The sequence below is a fragment of the Bactrocera dorsalis genome, unplaced genomic scaffold (assembly GCF_023373825.1).
Source record: "Bactrocera dorsalis isolate Fly_Bdor unplaced genomic scaffold, ASM2337382v1 BdCtg047, whole genome shotgun sequence".
NCBI classification, from domain to species: Eukaryota; Metazoa; Arthropoda; class Insecta; order Diptera; family Tephritidae; genus Bactrocera; species Bactrocera dorsalis.
In genome coordinates this window covers 58,762-75,966 of record NW_026038098.1, presented here as the reverse complement: position 1 = coordinate 75,966, position 17,205 = coordinate 58,762, and the positions used below count along the sequence as shown (strand labels likewise).

The window sequence follows — 17,205 nt, the reverse complement described above, 5'->3', positions numbered from 1 at the left end:
TTAGGATTGATATGTCGTAATAAACATTAGTTCAACTCTTTTATTCTCTTAATTGTAAAAGTTCTGGATGGAACTGTTTCAAACACTCATTAAAAAATCTGAACGTACTTGCTTTTTTAATAATTCACCAAAAATTATTTTCTTTCTGCCACCATCAAGACATTCATTTATCTGCCTTAATACATCCAATTCATTGACAATTTCATTTTTTATTTTAAGAAAAGTTTCATCACTTGTTTCCTTCTTTTCAATAAAATAGTCTATATTCTTTATGTTACAATTAAGCACAGTAAGCTCATTTAGTAATATGCATATACAATTAAAAGCGTTTTCGTTATTATGTAAATAAAGTTTCCATGTTTTATTATGATCTTCACTTTCATCTGTTTGTGATACTTCTAAAGCCATCGATCCAAACCATAATGACGTGCAAAGCTTATTGAAATATACACACGAAATATAGTTTTTTTTGTTATGTAAATCTTTATCTCCTACAAACTCATGGTTATTAACATCATTTTGTACGCATTCATTAAAAATTGTATTTCTTTTGATAATATCGAAGTTGAACTTCTTAGCCATTAATTGCTCAAATAAAAATACATCTTTCTTTGATTCGAATTGAATATGTAATGTGGACTCTTTGTTAATCATTGCTATAGCCAAAAAGTCCTGATGAAAAGTTGAAGTCTCAAATGAAAGATTATACTTTTGTCGGTTCATAATTATGTTGTTAATATTTAAATTCTTCAAAAAGAGATGTTGTTCATAAATTCTAGTTTCTACCTTTTGATTAATTTTGAGTGAGTGTTCCTTTTCCACTTCAAAATATAATAGTAATGGACACTCCTCTACTAAAAGTAATTGGGAAGTTTGTATGGCAATCAAAAGTACAGCAAAGGATGAAGGCAGCACTCGATTCAACTCACATTTCGACCAAATTGTTGGTGTTGTTTGTAATTCCTCATCTTCGGTTTGAAAAAAAGTTTCCAAAGTTTCTAAATTTTCAAAATTTTGTTTCAATTGGTATATGCGATATTTATATATAATATTATCTACACAAGTATCCTTCATCTTAAAAATTGGTTTGAGGTTTTTGGTTATTATAAGGCTACTTACGGAGCAATTGTTGACCAGTGGTACACCAAGAACCATTATATTGTTCGAAACATATCTTAACCAAATGTCACCACATCTGGCAATAAACGGCTTTTCTTCTAACTGATCGCTACGAATATAGTTACAACCAAATGTTTGGAAATCACGCAAATTGTCAAATTCTTTTTGTGTAGTTGATTTATACAATTGAAGTTCCGCTTTGGCACATCTTACTTGCTCCATCAACTGCTTTATATTTCTTCTATCGTTACCACTGTTGCTAAGAGGACAGCGATTCACAATTTCATTTTCTTGAAAATTTGTGTATATCATGTCACCATTTTCAAGTTTTATTTCTAAAATAGCATCGAATTTTTCTTTACCATGTATGATACGATGTTTATGAACACTTTCGAACTGCATGACAAAAACGAAGTCGGGCATAGCAATAGCCAACAATTTATCCCAAAGATGTATTAACAAATATAATTTACAAATTTCAAAATTTCTATAAACAAACTTTCCAAATGATATTTTAAGATCAGTTGTAATGTGCTCCTCGCCACATATTGAGGTCTGCTGTTCTGAGGTTTCCGATAAAGACTTTAACTCCATTATGCTACTATGAGAGTCATCGTTCCGAAACTTAAACCATTTACTGTTTGGACCTTTATAGTCACACAAGTTTGAAGCAACATTTTTTAAACAAGTTTCTGACAAATCTATACTGTTGACAAGTTGTTTCTGGTAAAATTGGTAGCATTTCAAATTGCGCGCGAGAACTACTAAGCTTCGCTTTCGGTTGACCCATAATTTATCACAAAATACAAGTTCCTCCCCAAGGAAATCCGGAACTTGATTTTTTATAAATTTTTCTGATAAAGTCATAGAGGAATATCCGAATACACAAACGAATTCTTAATTTTACGAAAATTCTAAGGAAACAAATTTGTTGGTTAATTATATTCTAATAAATTCAATGAACGAAGTAAATCAGAAGATAGCACTGAAATCGCCCATTCACAATGGCACTATTTAACCATTTGATATCATAATTATATTATAATACTACATAAAGCAAATAAGTAAATGATAATAATTTTATTATATTCAATCTCAATATCATTATTTTATAGTATATTTTTAATACATTTAATATTGTTATCATAAATAAATAAATATTTTAGTAGTATATGTATGTATGCCGATAAATAGCTTAAAAATGAGAGAAAAATATCGATAATTGCCAGTTTCGGATATGGCAACAATTGATTTCAATATTGACGTTTGAATTGAAGAGTGGGATTTATTTCTTAATTATTAATACAAAGTTTGGTTGTTGGAAATTTCTAAAAATATTAAATAAATTCTAATTATAATAGTTCTAATAACAAAATGGAACCAATGACATTAGGAAGTCCTGGCGGTAGTCCAGCTGCGAACAGTCCTTATTTACCAGCTTTTCTTATGGGAGATAATCAAATTCCAACAACACCGCGCAACACGCTTTCCCCAAACAAAGGTGCCAGAAATATATCCTTTGGTATGAGTTAATTTTCACTTAAAATATACATTTATATACATTATTATTTACTCATCTAGTAACGTCACCCATATCAAATTCGCCGGCTTCTAGTGCACTTAGTGATCACAACCGTTTCGCAGTTGGACAAAAACACCTATTTAATAGCTCTGTTACTACCAACTATTCAGGTACTCAAGGTCCGCCCACACAAGGATTATTCGACTCTTTACGTAGCGAGCGCAATCTCGTGGAAACACCAACACGTGGCATAGAAGCACAGTCACCAATAGGTTTCGGAACTCCAATATCTGTTCAACATAATTCAAGTACTTTCGGGGGTAATTTGGGTTTCCAACAGCAGCATATGATTCAACAACAACAGCAATTTCCGCTACAACCAACAACTCAATATAGTGACACATCTTACCTGGCTAATACCTCATACAATACCCCACGCTGCATCAGCTCACCTCTCGGACCTCTTGCTACCCCTAATTCAAATAATGTTATTAATAATACGTCATATATGACCCAATGCCCGCCAACGCCGCGGTACACGGAATTTTGGGTTACTGTTTATGGATTCCCGCCAAGCGCCATTTCAACTATTTTGCAGCACTTTGCGCAATGCGGCACCATAGTTGATAAAGTGTTTCCACCTCAAAATGGTAATTGGGTACATCTTAAATACGCATCACGCCTGGAATGTGATAAAGCCCTTAATTATAATGAAAAAATATTGGGCAATAATATTATGATAGGCGTTACACAATGCAAGGATAAAAATATAATCGACAAAGAGAATGTGTCCGAGAATAATACGTAAGTCATAAAAATAATATACCTTATATAAATTACAACTTTGAACTTTTTATTAATATAATTGTAGGCAACCATGTAAGGTACGTCCGTTGGCTCAAACTGCATATAAAAGTGCCCAAAATGAGTCAGCTGTCGATAATAATGCGAACCTCCCACAAAAGAGTTCGGGTTTGATGAATAAGGCACTAGATCTGTTTTTTGGTTGGTAAAGTAAATCAGTTTTAAAATCGATTACATTTTCAAATCAAACTAAGGTTTTATTTGCTTAGTTCTAAATAAGAAAAAATATATATTCGTTAATCAAATAATATTGTTTTTGTACCGTTTCTCACAATAAATTTTTAAAGTATTTTCCAGTAAATAAAAAATGAGTTTTTACATATGAATCCAATACAGCCAGACTTACTTGGAGAAAACGAATGCAATAAACTCTTGAGTTTACATTTGTGAATTTATTTATTTCGTAGAGAATGTACACACGATTACATATACATATCTTAATATTAATATTTCTTACTAAGAAAGCAAACGCCAGCTAATAAACCTTAAAAACACTTTGCTTCTGGTTATTTCCAATTTATAAAGCATCAATCTTCCATAAACTAACGCAATACACTTTTCCATTGAACTATTTTTGTTTCTCAATGAGAGCTGTTTCCAGTTTAGACATTTTTGGATAATGAACATCCCGAATGTCTAGTTTTGATTGCGCCCAAAGGATTAATTTTAGTAAGAACATTACTTTAGGTGTAGAATCAGTGCTATGTTCGCACTTAAGTATGGCTGCGTTCAGTTCACTGGCAATCTGTAAAAATTTTATGTAATATATTTGGTAGAATTTGAAGAACAGTATTTATTACCTTTTGCCTATGTGACTGTTCTAATAAATCAGAAAAGGGACTATTTTGTGGTTTCTCGAAAGCTAACAGTGCTAAAGTCCGTTCAAGTTCGTTAAGTGCTTCAGGAATATCCTCTCCTGCCTCGGATAATTTATTTTGAGCAAATGTTAAAGCTTCTTCAATTTTTCCAGCGCTGTAAAATAGGGTTTCAATTAGTGCTCACCGATCCAAACGGGGTTAGATCGTTTGGATCAGGGTTTCAATTAAATGGAAGTGTTCAGATATAATTTTTGCCAAATAAGCCATACCGAATTAATTCAATAAGTTGCAACTGTTGTAGGTGGAAGAATAAATAACGGTCGTTGTCTAGCAACTCGGGATGCAATTGATTTACGAGATGTGTAGCTTCCTGTATGCGACCACTTTGAACTGCTTCTCGTATAAGTATACGGTCATCTAATGAACTTAATTCAACACTCGGTTCAAGTCCAGCTTCTAATTGAAATTTTTCTGCAGCCTCCTTGAATCCCTCTTAAAAAGAAAAAGTTATAGTTTATGACCAGTTCAGTTAAAAATATAATTTTAAATAATTTTACCAGTTACTAAATAATTCATAATTAATCGATTCATATCGCTTTGCTTATATGGAAATTGTTCCAATTTTCGCATCCAATCTTCCTTTGTTATACTATCACACTTTTCGTTGTAGCTCATTTTTTTATTCCTCCTTATTTTGCCAATTTTGAGGCCGTTTTAAAAATACCAAACACCGAAATAGATTTTTTTAATATGTAGAGTTCTGCGTGTTTGATATGTTCTGATTTATATTTATACTTTTTTTTTTGAAAATTTCGATTCATCAAAAATATACAACTTTTACTTGTGCTGATTTCCCAAGCTGGAGCGATTTTAATTGTATTTTGCTTTGCTCATGCCATTCGTACATGTGGTATGTTCAGCAATGGGACAAGAAAACTTCTACTATAAACCCTTGTCGGTGTCCGAAAGTTCAGAGTACAATGTTTTTATTGTTTCAGATTCAAATTATTTTTATCTTTAATGTTCATACACACATTATTTTACAAAAGGAAATACCATACGACGAAGCTTAAGAGAATTGCGTTTTATTTTTGATAATTATTAAAGCAGATGTAAAAAAATCAGAAGATAGTTATGTTACAAACAGCATCAGTCCTTTTATTTTAGATATTTTATACCACATTATAGATGTACATTGAACATACACTGCAGAGAATTGTGGATAAGACATGAGGATAAAAATGACACTTTGACTCATTGTAGGAACAAAAGAAATTAAATAAGAACAAAAAAACTAGATTTAACTTCACTGTGAATAATTTTGTACTGTGCTGCTGAATTAAAAGATAAGGTTTTGCGAAAAATTAATATTTGCAAAAATAAAAAAAGCTTCTGTCGCACAGGTTGTCAATCTTTATAAAATAAAAAATTTGCCACCGTTTAAAATAGAAACAAAATAACAAACATTAAAGATAATGGCAAAGAAAACGTACGATTTACTTTTTAAGTTGTTGCTGATCGGCGACTCAGGAGTTGGAAAAACTTGCATACTTTTTCGTTTCTCAGACGACGCATTCACCTCCACTTTTATTTCGACTATTGGTAAGTTAAATTTTTATGATAACACAGTCTGTAAATAATATTGTATATGAAGAAGAACGACATATACTAACATGGGCGTGGCAGAGCCTGATGCAGTGCGCTATTGTTATAAACTTGGGTAACCTTATACCCCAGTACTCTGCATTCCAGAGTTATTATTGTAGCTTGTTAACCAAAGATAACTATTGTCTCACTTATTAAATGTACGTACATATATGTGTTTTATATTTATAAAGTATCCCGGCAAACATTCTCTTTGTTTACATATGGATTCACATTTTTATAAATAGTATATCTTACCTATATATATAATGTTTTTGTACAAATGTAGAATGTTTTGCAATAAAATGATGTGTTAAATAACATATTTATGTATATCCGAATTTATCTAGAAAAAAAAAAACAAAAACATTACATAAATAAAACAGTTTCACACTGAAAAATACATATTCCATTGAAACGTACAACTCAATACTCTCTCAAAAAAATTGATATGGTAAATAATTTAATATATAAATTTTGTGTAATTAAAGGAATTGACTTTAAAATCAAAACAGTCGAACTGAGAGGTAAAAAAATTAAACTCCAAATATGGGACACAGCCGGCCAAGAACGTTTCCACACAATCACAACATCCTACTATCGTGGTGCTATGGGCATAATGCTGGTATATGATATAACAAATGAAAAGAGTTTCGAAAATATAGTAAAATGGTTACGAAATATAGATGAGGTAAGTAGAAGTGTTTTCTTATGCACACAAATGCATATATATGTACATGTATCTGTGGCATACGAATACGTACAAATGTACAAATGCTTAAATATCACTAACAAAACATTAAACAAATGTTTGCACAACTCGTAAGGATAGTCAGGGTCATTAATGTGGCTACTTATGTATATGTCCTAAAATTTAATTTGATGAAGTCATTTGCACAATAATACCGTAGCAATTAAGAAAGTGCGAACGACGAAAACATATATGTATATAACCTAACTAATATATATTTAAAAACTCATGTATAATAGAAATCAAGATAATTTACTTTTGCTTACATATGAAAAATTTTATGTTTGTCGAAACATTGTTATCGCCTAACTTAATTATTCATGATAAGCGATCCAAATTGGTTGACTAATAATTAACAATTAGTTTTTAATTGTCTTAGTAGTAAAAGGCAATATCTATTAAAAAATATATTAAAAATTAGATGATAGTTATTAAAGACTAAGATCGAATTAATATTGTCAAAATATTTGAATTAGAATGTGAAAAATTATCTTAAACACACAAAACATTCCAATATGGTTTATAATTACCTAAGAATGTACATAAATACATACAGACATATGTACATATATAAATGCATATTGCTTTTCATAAAATTTTAAAGATAAAACCGTTTGTTTATGCAGTGGACGTTTTTTTTTATGAGAACGTGACCTTGTTTACTTTGATAATACTTGAATTTCCTTTTATAGTTTCAGTATTTTACACATATTATTATATATATATGTAAATGTTATGTTTTTTTTTTATATTTAGCATGCGAATGAAGATGTTGAAAAAATGATTCTGGGCAATAAATGCGATATGACAGACAAGCGTGTGGTGAGCAAAGAACGCGGAGAAGCGGTATGTTAGAGTAATTTATAAATATTTTTAGATATATTTTATAACCATTTGTTGGGTTTATTACAGATTGCCGTGGAACATAGCATCCGATTTATGGAAACATCTGCCAAATCTAATATCAATATCGAACGAGCATTTTGCGAGTTGGCTGAAGCTATTCTAGATAAAACTTCTGGTAGGGAGGCTGCAGAAAATCCCGATCGCCTAGTTGTTGATCGTCGAAATAATGAAAAGGCGCCTGCTTACAAAAGTTGTTGTTCTTAAGTTTGCTTAATACAACAGGCCACGCCACCAACAGCACCACCACCAATTACCACTTTTACATCCTTATTGATACTACAAAATAACAAACCAGAGGCAAAGAATTAATGCAAATCATTAGAATATAGTATTGCCTATAACAAAAATAAGATACTATCATTTTTTTACGTAATGAGAAAATAATTAATCATCAACAGCTACTCAATTCACTACTAATTACTATGTGTATTGTAATTTTACGATAAGAGGGAAAGAATTGAAATGTTTGTAAAAAGTGAGAAAAGTTAAATGCAATTGCTTCTGCAGTGATTTACATATTTAGGTGATCTTATATGCTTACTCGCTTCTAAAAGAAAATTTGAAAGAAAAAAGTAATGAATTATAAAAAACTTTAAATTAAAATATATGTACATGTTAGTTGTAATATTTTGGCAAAATAATTTGGTTGGAATTTGCAATTTATGTCCTATTTCTACATTACACAGTTCACTTTCTTATACAAGAAGCTTTGTGTCATTAATTAAAAATTCAATTATAAAATGTGCTCACATACATACATATGTTCTATTAAATATTTGTATGCTTGAAATGGCAGTGGTATTGTGGAATCTAGGAAATTATATAGGCTTGTTCTATCTAGTATTAACACATTTTTTTATAGCAGCGATGCAAATCGTGACATACCTGTTCAAATTATTTAATATCCATTCAGTCGACAGTCGGGTGTAAGTAACCACAAAGGAGCCAGGGTTTTCTTTAAGTGTTTGAAAAGTAATTCTGGCAATACATCCTATATCATAACTCCCCAGACTAAATTCCTAAATGTATTAGCTTATCCTATCTAGTTGGACAGGGTTAATTCTCTGAGTTGATTAGCCTTTTTTCTTTTCACTCATCTCAAAAAAATTACCACATATGGTATAATAGATTTAAAAACTTTTAATAATATTAAACTCAATTAACTTTAGCTAACATAAAGTTTTACTTGTTATTTTAATTCGACTTCTTTATTTATTCAAATCTGAAGATGTGTTTATTAGCTTAAAAATTACAATTACAATTTCGCCTACTTTGTGGCAGTTCAACATTATTTATTGCATTTTTTTGTCATCTGCTTTACCACTCTTTGCAGAGACTGCATTATTTTCGTCCTTGAAGTGTAAAAACACAAACGAAAAGATAAAAACGCCAATCATCATGGAAAAAGCACTGCTGTAGTAGGGGTATGCACTAGGAATGAATCGTTCATATTCCGTATGTTCCAAAGGACGAACTGATACTTGGGTAGTATTGTATAGGTGCGTGTAACCAACTCGATCGTAGTTTATCTTGAATTGATACACTCCGTACACGTCAGGTATCTTAAATCTAGCTTCATAGCGTCCACCGTTTACTTGCTTAAGTGTAGTACGTATGAATGGATCGATTCGAACAAATTCCAATTGTACATCATTTGCTTTGAACGGTTGCCACTTCTCCTCCACCAATTCTTCTATTGATATAGTATATACAACTGGATCGACAATTGTGTAAGCTTGCTCTGGCGGTAGAGACTCTCCTTCCTTGTGGTGGTTCACTTTGGCAACACGTAAACGTCCACTTTCGCCGAATGCCCACCTACTGATTGCAGTGGCCACGTCTTGATTACTTGCTTGTTTGTTTATTGTTCCATCTCGTGCATTTTGGACAGGTGCTGTAAAAGCTTCATCAGAAAAGAAGTGTAGAGATCCAGAAAATACAACTCGAGCATTATTACGCGCTTGCAAAGCAGCAATAAGCAAAGTCTCCCGTCCCACTGCGTGTGGGTATTCTTTTACAGTCTGTTCAGGGTTATAACTGTACGCTGTACTTTCTGCAGACAACAAATGTAATACTAGGGGATTTTCTTTATCTGCCAATAACCCAGTTCCTCGATAAATTAAGGGAGCAGACTTCTTGGCACCAACAATAATTGGTGCATCGATGAGGTTTCGTGCTGAAGTTAATATAGTAGTGTGATCCCCAACATCAGAAACATCATAATTTAAATGATCTATAACAGAAGCTCCTTCCTCGTCAACTTCAAATCCACATTCTGAAGCGAATTCACGCAAAGCATCACCAGATTGCTCGCTAGCAGCAACTAAAACGTTACCACCATCGTCAACGAATTCCGTCAACTTTTCAACGCTCAGATCGCCTCCGAACTCCTCAACACTGGGTGCAAATATAATAACATTCTTGTAAAGATATTCTCCATATCGTGAAAGCACTAGACCAGAGTCGTCAGCCAATTTATAAACAAGTTTAAATCCCCGCTCTGTTGAACAATAATATTTCATTTATAATTGACCACGTCACTTCAGAACACTGATAGTAGCTTACCTTGCAACGATTTAAAGAAAATTGAATGGGTTTCTCGAATAGCTAAATTATCTAACAAAACCAGTGTATTTGCATCGGACTCTAACACAGCGTTAGAAGTTTGTAGAAATACGCAAATAAATACAAAGTACTTCCACATTTTCCTTAAATTTACAATAACCAGAGAATGTTTGAACAGATATCCAATGTGAAAAAATTATACGCCCGGCAGAGAATTGCCAAACACTTGTGAAAAAGAAATTTTACCGGCTACCGAGTTGCCAAGTATTATTTTCTTTACATGGTTGCATTCCAATTAAACTGGCAAAGATACAGCTATATTTAATTTTGTTTTTTAATATTAGTTAATCTACCGGACTCTGATTTTTAAAGATATTATTATTTATTTGTATAAAAAATGCATTAAAATACAACATTTCTTTTTTTCTAATAATTGCAATACATTTTTCATTCATTACTACATTTCTCGTTTCGCATTTTATTTTCATTAGTAAATTATTATATAATTTTAAATCATTATAAAATATTAGTATATGAAAGATTAATATATTTCTTCTTTAGAATTAAATTTTAAAGGTTATATGTATCTCCAAAACATTTTTATTTAATTATTTTAATTTTGACTTCACAGAGAAAATAAAAATATGGCAACGTGTTTATTATAGTTTTGACATTTAATTAATTTAGTAGCTAGCGCTTATTTTTCGCTCTACGTATAGTGAACGTTGAAAAATATGGAAAATATTCCGCGAACACACGAAGGTAAGCTTCTTTTTATTAAATATTGGAAATTATAAATCCGTAAACCATAAGTGTAATTTTGTAATTCACATACCACGTAGGTAAAGTTTGTATTTGTTAGGTCTCAATCATGGATCGATTCACCTCGTTTTTGTCGTATTGATTTACCTTTTGCAATTAGAAGAAAAGTTACTCAGAACTCAACAAACTTCTTTATTTATTTGCTCTTCCTAGATATTGAGGCTCAAATTGCCGATATTCAAACCAAGAAAAAGGAAATTCAAAAAAATTCATCGACTGGAGTTGGCTTATTGGACAGTGGTGGATTTTATGATACAGAATTATATGATGAAGGCGGCGGAAAAGGAAAGAATCGTTATGAGGGCTATAACACTTCAATTGCAGCAAACGACGAAATGGATGAAGACGAAGATGATGGATTCCCGGTACCTCAAAAGCGTACAACTTATACGGCACCCATATCCGTTTTAAAAGATGTCACTCAGGGTAAGGAAGATGTTGATCCAATGGCGGATAGACGTCGACCAACCATAGCAGATAGAGAGGATGAATATAGGCAAAAAAGACGTCGTATTATTATATCTCCTGAGCGTGCTGATCCCTTTGCTGATGGTAAATAAAACGTACATTGTTTAATTAAAATAATGACTTATTTATTAATATCTATCTTAGGTGGAAAGACTCCTGATATTGGATCCAGAACATATCCCGATATAATGCGTGAGCAAATGCTCAAAGGGGAGGAAAGTGAGGTGAGTAGCTTAGTTGATATTACAGAAGTAAAAATTAATTTGGTTTTTATTACATGCAGCTTCGAAGAAAAATACAAGAGAAATCTAAAGAAGGCACATTGGTAAAAACTTCGAATGGGGAGGCGACTAAAGAACCGACAACGCGTAAGCGAGGGCGTTGGGATCAAACAGTTAGCGAAAGTTTTGTACCTGCAAAGGTATCTGCAACACCTAATAGTGCAGCAACGCCTACTTGGGAAGATGTAAGACTAATTAATTTAAAATTTTATAAACATTAATTTCATTTATCTTGTTTTTTAGAAAACACCAGGTGATCATCGATGGGATGAAACACCTGGCCATAAAGGTAGTGAAACACCTGGGGCCACCCCAGGTTTGGGGACACGAATTTGGGACGCTACTCCGGCACATCCAATGACGCCAAGCCATGAGACACCTGGCCAAGAAAAATCAGCTCGTCGTAATCGTTGGGATGAAACTCCAAAGACAGAACGTGAAACTCCCGGTCACAGTGGTTGGGCTGAGACCCCAAAACCAGACCGCGGTACAAGTGATAATGTTGTTGCTGAATCAACACCAGGTGCTTCAAAAAGAAGATCGCGTTGGGATGAAACTCCATCAAATGCGACACCGTCAATGACACCCTCTTCTGCAATGACGCCTAGCCTTACACCAAGTATGACTCCACATACCACGCCAGGTCACGTCACACCACTTTTAACACCGGGTGGTACCACACCCATTGGAGTAAAGGCAATGGCCATGGCAACTCCAACTCCGGGCGCATTAGCTGCAATGACACCAGAGCAACTTCAAGCATACCGTTGGGAAAAAGAAATTGATGAACGCAATCGGCCACTAACAGATGAGGAACTCGATCAAATGTTTCCACCTGGGTATAAAATATTACCACCGCCTGCTGGTTATGTGCCATTACGCACACCTGGGCGCAAATTAATGGCCACACCCACACCAATTGCTGGTACCCCCGCTGGATTTTTTATTCAAGTCGAAGATAAAAATGCCAAATTTATGGACAACCAACCAAAAGGTCAAAACTTACCATTTATGAAACCAGAAGATGCTCAATATTTCGATAAACTGCTTGTGGACGTAGATGAAGACAGTCTTTCTCCAGAAGAGGCCAAGGAGCGAAAAATAATGAAGTTGCTTTTAACTATTAAAAATGGTTCACCTCCAATGCGTAAATCATCACTTCGACAAATAACAGACAAGGCACGTGAATTTGGAGCTGGACCACTATTTAACCAAATTCTTCCGCTACTTATGTCTCCAACGCTTGAAGATCAAGAACGACATTTACTTGTAAAAGTTATCGATCGTGTCTTATATAAGTTAGATGATTTAGTGCGTCCTTATGTGCATAAAATTCTTGTCGTTATTGAGCCATTGCTAATTGATGAAGATTACTATGCCCGTGTAGAAGGCCGAGAAATAATTTCGAATCTAGCCAAAGCGGCAGGCCTTGCCACTATGATTTCGACAATGCGTCCTGATATCGACAACATCGATGAATATGTCCGTAATACAACGGCACGAGCATTCGCCGTTGTAGCGTCGGCATTAGGTATTCCATCCTTACTACCGTTTCTCAAAGCCGTGTGTAAGTCGAAAAAGTCATGGCAAGCTCGTCATACCGGTATAAAAATCGTGCAACAAATTGCCATTTTAATGGGCTGTGCTATTTTACCGCATTTAAAAGCTTTAGTAGAAATTATCGAACATGGATTAGTGGATGAACAACAAAAAGTGCGAACGATCACAGCCTTGGCCATTGCTGCATTGGCTGAAGCAGCGACGCCTTATGGCATTGAATCTTTTGATTCCGTTTTGAAGCCCTTATGGAAGGGTATTCGTACACATCGCGGTAAAGGTTTAGCTGCATTTTTAAAAGCTATTGGTTATTTAATTCCATTAATGGATGCCGAGTATGCCAACTATTATACCCGTGAAGTGATGTTGATTTTGATTCGTGAATTTCAGTCACCCGATGAAGAAATGAAAAAGATTGTATTAAAGGTAGTAAAACAGTGTTGCGCCACTGACGGTGTGGAGGCACAATATATTAAAGAAGAGATTTTGCCACACTTCTTTAAGTTCTTTTGGAATCACCGAATGGCTTTGGATCGACGCAATTATAGGCAATTGGTAGACACCACGGTAGAAATTGCCAATAAAGTTGGCGCTTCTGAAATCATTAATCGAGTTGTTGATGATTTAAAGGATGAAAACGAACAGTATCGGAAAATGGTAATGGAAACCATAGAGAAGATCATGGGTAATCTAGGAGCTGCAGACATTGATTCACGTTTAGAGGAGCAACTTATTGATGGTATCCTATATGCTTTTCAAGAACAAACCACCGAAGACGTGGTCATGTTGAATGGTTTTGGTACAATTGTCAATCAGCTAGGCAAACGAGTTAAACCATATTTACCACAAATTTGTGGAACGATTCTTTGGCGTTTAAATAATAAGTCTGCGAAAGTGCGTCAACAAGCAGCAGATTTAATATCCCGCATTGCCATAGTTATGAAGACCTGTCAAGAAGAAAAATTAATGGGACATTTAGGTGTTGTATTATACGAGTATTTGGGAGAGGAATACCCAGAGGTTTTGGGGAGTATTTTGGGTGCGCTTAAGGCAATCGTTAATGTTATTGGTATGACTAAAATGACACCGCCCATTAAAGATTTACTCCCACGACTGACACCTATACTTAAGAATCGTCATGAGAAAGTACAAGAGAACTGTATTGATTTAGTCGGAAGAATTGCGGATCGTGGACCAGAATACGTTTCAGCGCGTGAATGGATGCGTATTTGCTTTGAGTTACTCGAACTTCTTAAAGCGCATAAAAAAGCTATTCGTCGCGCTACAGTGAACACATTTGGTTATATAGCTAAAGCAATCGGTCCACATGATGTGCTCGCAACTTTGTTGAATAATTTGAAAGTACAAGAACGACAGAATCGTGTATGTACTACAGTAGCTATTGCTATAGTGGCTGAAACTTGTCGACCTTTTACAGTACTCCCTGCATTGATGAATGAGTACCGCGTCCCAGAACTGAACGTGCAAAATGGAGTACTCAAATCACTTTCTTTTCTCTTTGAGTACATAGGTGAAATGGGAAAAGACTACATTTATGCCGTATGTCCTTTGTTGGAAGACGCATTAATGGACCGCGATTTAGTGCATAGACAAACTGCTTGTGCCGCTATTAAACATATGGCACTCGGCGTTTATGGTTTTGGATGTGAGGATGCATTGATTCATTTGCTGAATTACGTTTGGCCAAATATTTTTGAAACATCACCTCATTTAGTTCAGGCATTTATGGATGCTGTTGATGGTCTACGTGTTTCACTCGGTCCCATAAAAATTTTGCAATATACACTTCAGGGCCTATTTCATCCGGCACGTAAAGTCCGAGATGTGTATTGGAAAATTTACAACTCTCTTTACATTGGTGGACAAGACGCATTAATAGCTGGTTATCCAAGGATTACTAACGATCCAAAGAATCAATATGAACGATATGAGCTGGACTATATGCTTTAAAGTGCGTCTATATAGCTGGGGAAACATTTTCTACAATACAAAAACTACAACTGTAGCCGTACAATGATTTTTTTAGATGTAACAATAATTCCGATACAATTATATATAGAAATAATTTTATTTCAACTAAAATTTTCGTTTTCATTAGAATATATTATTTTCGGAGTTGAGTGATTTCGTTTTAGGATAATAATATCAGTTCATATTCAACAATTCAAATGAAAAGTTCCAACGTATACAAACATTATCTGCGAATTCATAAGTAGTGAATTAATTTTTTTTACGCTCTTTCCCTTTTTTAACTAAAACGTTGAATTAGGAAATTTATTTTTTTATTCATTAATACTTTTCTCCTTTTTTATTAACAATATTGAATTATATTAATATACCTATACTTGTTCGAAAAGACTTGTACGTACATACATATACATACTAGGGTATAATTTTGTGTCCACATCTGAGGGGTATAAATAACAATAGTCTTCTTGGAAGTCTTTATGCCAAATATTTTAGAATGCTTATTGTGCTAAATTTGTTATCGGTTCATTAGTTCTTCGAATACCACGATTAGATTTTCTAATCCGAAAATATAATTGGTATCTAAAGATTGGTTTGTTGTGGGAAAAACATGTGCGAAATCTATCATTTTTACTTTTACCCATTGTGCATTACTTGATTTATATTCAGTGCTTTCCTGTGCATTTAGGTTTACGCTGCCATTATTCTCTAAATCACCATTTGTCAATTGTGAAATACCATTACCTTGGTGTGAATCATTTGGTAGTAGGAATTTTTCGAGGTGTTCATAGTCGTATACTATCAATAAGGAACTTGCATAGAAATTGTATAGTGTCTGCATCTTAAACCATTCTCGTATTCTGTATAACTGTTTTAATATTTCAAAAACCAATGGTCTAAAAACTCCATTTTGCGCATTTATGAAGCGTGTTATTGTCTCGCGGAAACCATCAGAGTCCAAATTTTTACCGTACTCTTTGCTAAAGCGAAGTACTTTACGATCTTTGTGCGTATACACCTGGAAGCCCGGAATACAAAGCCCTAAAACTTGTTTGCAGCGTACATATTTTTGTTCTTCTACACGGCGTTTTTGTTCTGATGCCATAGGATCCCAAGTTCGTTTACCCACTTTAATATCCATTATACAAGGTTTTCGCATACCTTTTGTGAGATCTTCCATTTTCAAGAAAGTGTGTTGACGGTTATTAACAACCAATGTCACTGTTTTATGGTATTTTGGCACAAATGAACTAAGCAGCTGCAATACATTTGAGTCATTTGATTTTTCAGCTTCTTGAAGGTTTTCATAAAAATTTTTCTCACGTTCTCCACATTCCGGTTTGCCCAGTGGCTTAAGCACGCAACCACCATTGTCTTGTAAAAGACCCAAAGAAGATGTATCAAACGTATGACCAGCAACTTGAGTTTCCATAGCTGCGAATCCAGCAGGAAGTTGGATCTCGACCAGTTCAGAAGCAGCGCAAATATTTGTGTGCTTTTCCGTCATTTTTGTAGAAACTTTACGTGGCATCTGTATGTAACTTTTCATTAGTTGGCATCAAAATACCCATAAACGCATGAGTAATGCAAGTATTGCAAAAGTATTTTCAATTACTACAATTTATTCATATCTAAATTCTTATCCCAAAGTTAATACCGCCTGAAACCGATTGAGCCAATGATTAATGCTGCCAGATATACATAATATTTAATCCTTTTACTTTTGCAATATACTTTAACCACTATGCATTCAGGAAAAGTTGTCTGCGAGTTATTACCATATATTTGAATTGATATTAGCATATTTTGTTAACGTTATGAAATAATTAATTTATTGTGCGAATGTTTATGAAATATCTTATCAATTTTATGCATTTATTTTGCTATGATATACCAAAT

The 17,205-nt window shown here is 33.8% G+C and overlaps 7 protein-coding genes across 8 annotated transcripts; 3 read left to right on the top strand and 4 right to left on the bottom strand.

Annotated features, from left to right (window-relative positions):
* Window positions 1-774: 774 nt before the first annotated feature.
* On the bottom strand, window positions 775-2,226 carry LOC105222748 (uncharacterized). Its single transcript, XM_029548873.2, has 2 exons — window positions 1,120-2,226; window positions 775-998 (listed from the first exon to the last, which is right to left on the bottom strand). The coding sequence occupies exons 1-2, from the start codon at window positions 1,984-1,986 to the stop codon at window positions 921-923; spliced, it is 945 nt and encodes a 314-aa protein (XP_029404733.2). The 5' UTR covers window positions 1,987-2,226; the 3' UTR covers window positions 775-920.
* A 145-nt stretch (window positions 2,227-2,371) lies between these two features.
* Window positions 2,372-3,813, top strand: LOC105222754 (nucleoporin Nup35). 2 transcript variants are annotated; one of them, XM_011200204.4, is made up of 3 exons: window positions 2,372-2,620; window positions 2,701-3,445; window positions 3,513-3,813. In XM_011200204.4, the coding sequence occupies exons 1-3, from the start codon at window positions 2,494-2,496 to the stop codon at window positions 3,652-3,654; spliced, it is 1,014 nt and encodes a 337-aa protein (XP_011198506.2). In that variant the 5' UTR covers window positions 2,372-2,493; the 3' UTR covers window positions 3,655-3,813. The 2 variants fall into 2 exon arrangements, with proteins under 2 accessions (XP_011198506.2, XP_011198504.2); XM_011200202.4 differs by having other exon boundaries at window positions 2,374-2,641.
* A 69-nt stretch (window positions 3,814-3,882) lies between these two features.
* On the bottom strand, window positions 3,883-5,249 carry LOC105222755 (glucose-induced degradation protein 8 homolog). Its single transcript, XM_011200205.2, has 4 exons — window positions 4,881-5,249; window positions 4,593-4,815; window positions 4,306-4,477; window positions 3,883-4,250 (listed from the first exon to the last, which is right to left on the bottom strand). The coding sequence occupies exons 1-4, from the start codon at window positions 4,996-4,998 to the stop codon at window positions 4,074-4,076; spliced, it is 690 nt and encodes a 229-aa protein (XP_011198507.2). The 5' UTR covers window positions 4,999-5,249; the 3' UTR covers window positions 3,883-4,073.
* A 346-nt stretch (window positions 5,250-5,595) lies between these two features.
* On the top strand, window positions 5,596-8,381 carry LOC105222756 (ras-related protein Rab-10). Its single transcript, XM_011200206.4, has 4 exons — window positions 5,596-5,925; window positions 6,459-6,658; window positions 7,475-7,564; window positions 7,631-8,381. The coding sequence occupies exons 1-4, from the start codon at window positions 5,799-5,801 to the stop codon at window positions 7,826-7,828; spliced, it is 615 nt and encodes a 204-aa protein (XP_011198508.1). The 5' UTR covers window positions 5,596-5,798; the 3' UTR covers window positions 7,829-8,381.
* Window positions 8,382-8,804: 423 nt separating this feature from the next.
* Window positions 8,805-10,457, bottom strand: LOC105222757 (dolichyl-diphosphooligosaccharide--protein glycosyltransferase 48 kDa subunit). Its single transcript, XM_011200207.4, has 2 exons — window positions 10,190-10,457; window positions 8,805-10,124 (listed from the first exon to the last, which is right to left on the bottom strand). The coding sequence occupies exons 1-2, from the start codon at window positions 10,326-10,328 to the stop codon at window positions 8,917-8,919; spliced, it is 1,347 nt and encodes a 448-aa protein (XP_011198509.2). The 5' UTR covers window positions 10,329-10,457; the 3' UTR covers window positions 8,805-8,916.
* Window positions 10,458-10,802: 345 nt separating this feature from the next.
* On the top strand, window positions 10,803-15,420 carry LOC105222758 (splicing factor 3B subunit 1). The gene is made up of 5 exons (XM_011200208.4): window positions 10,803-10,951; window positions 11,165-11,563; window positions 11,624-11,703; window positions 11,763-11,945; window positions 12,004-15,420. The coding sequence occupies exons 1-5, from the start codon at window positions 10,924-10,926 to the stop codon at window positions 15,286-15,288; spliced, it is 3,975 nt and encodes a 1,324-aa protein (XP_011198510.1). The 5' UTR covers window positions 10,803-10,923; the 3' UTR covers window positions 15,289-15,420.
* A 183-nt stretch (window positions 15,421-15,603) lies between these two features.
* Window positions 15,604-17,122, bottom strand: LOC105222759 (inositol polyphosphate multikinase). Its single transcript, XM_011200209.4, has one exon. It carries the CDS (start codon window positions 16,853-16,855, stop codon window positions 15,824-15,826), a length of 1,032 nt encoding a protein of 343 aa, XP_011198511.2. The 5' UTR covers window positions 16,856-17,122; the 3' UTR covers window positions 15,604-15,823.
* Between the last annotated feature and the right edge of the window lie 83 nt (window positions 17,123-17,205).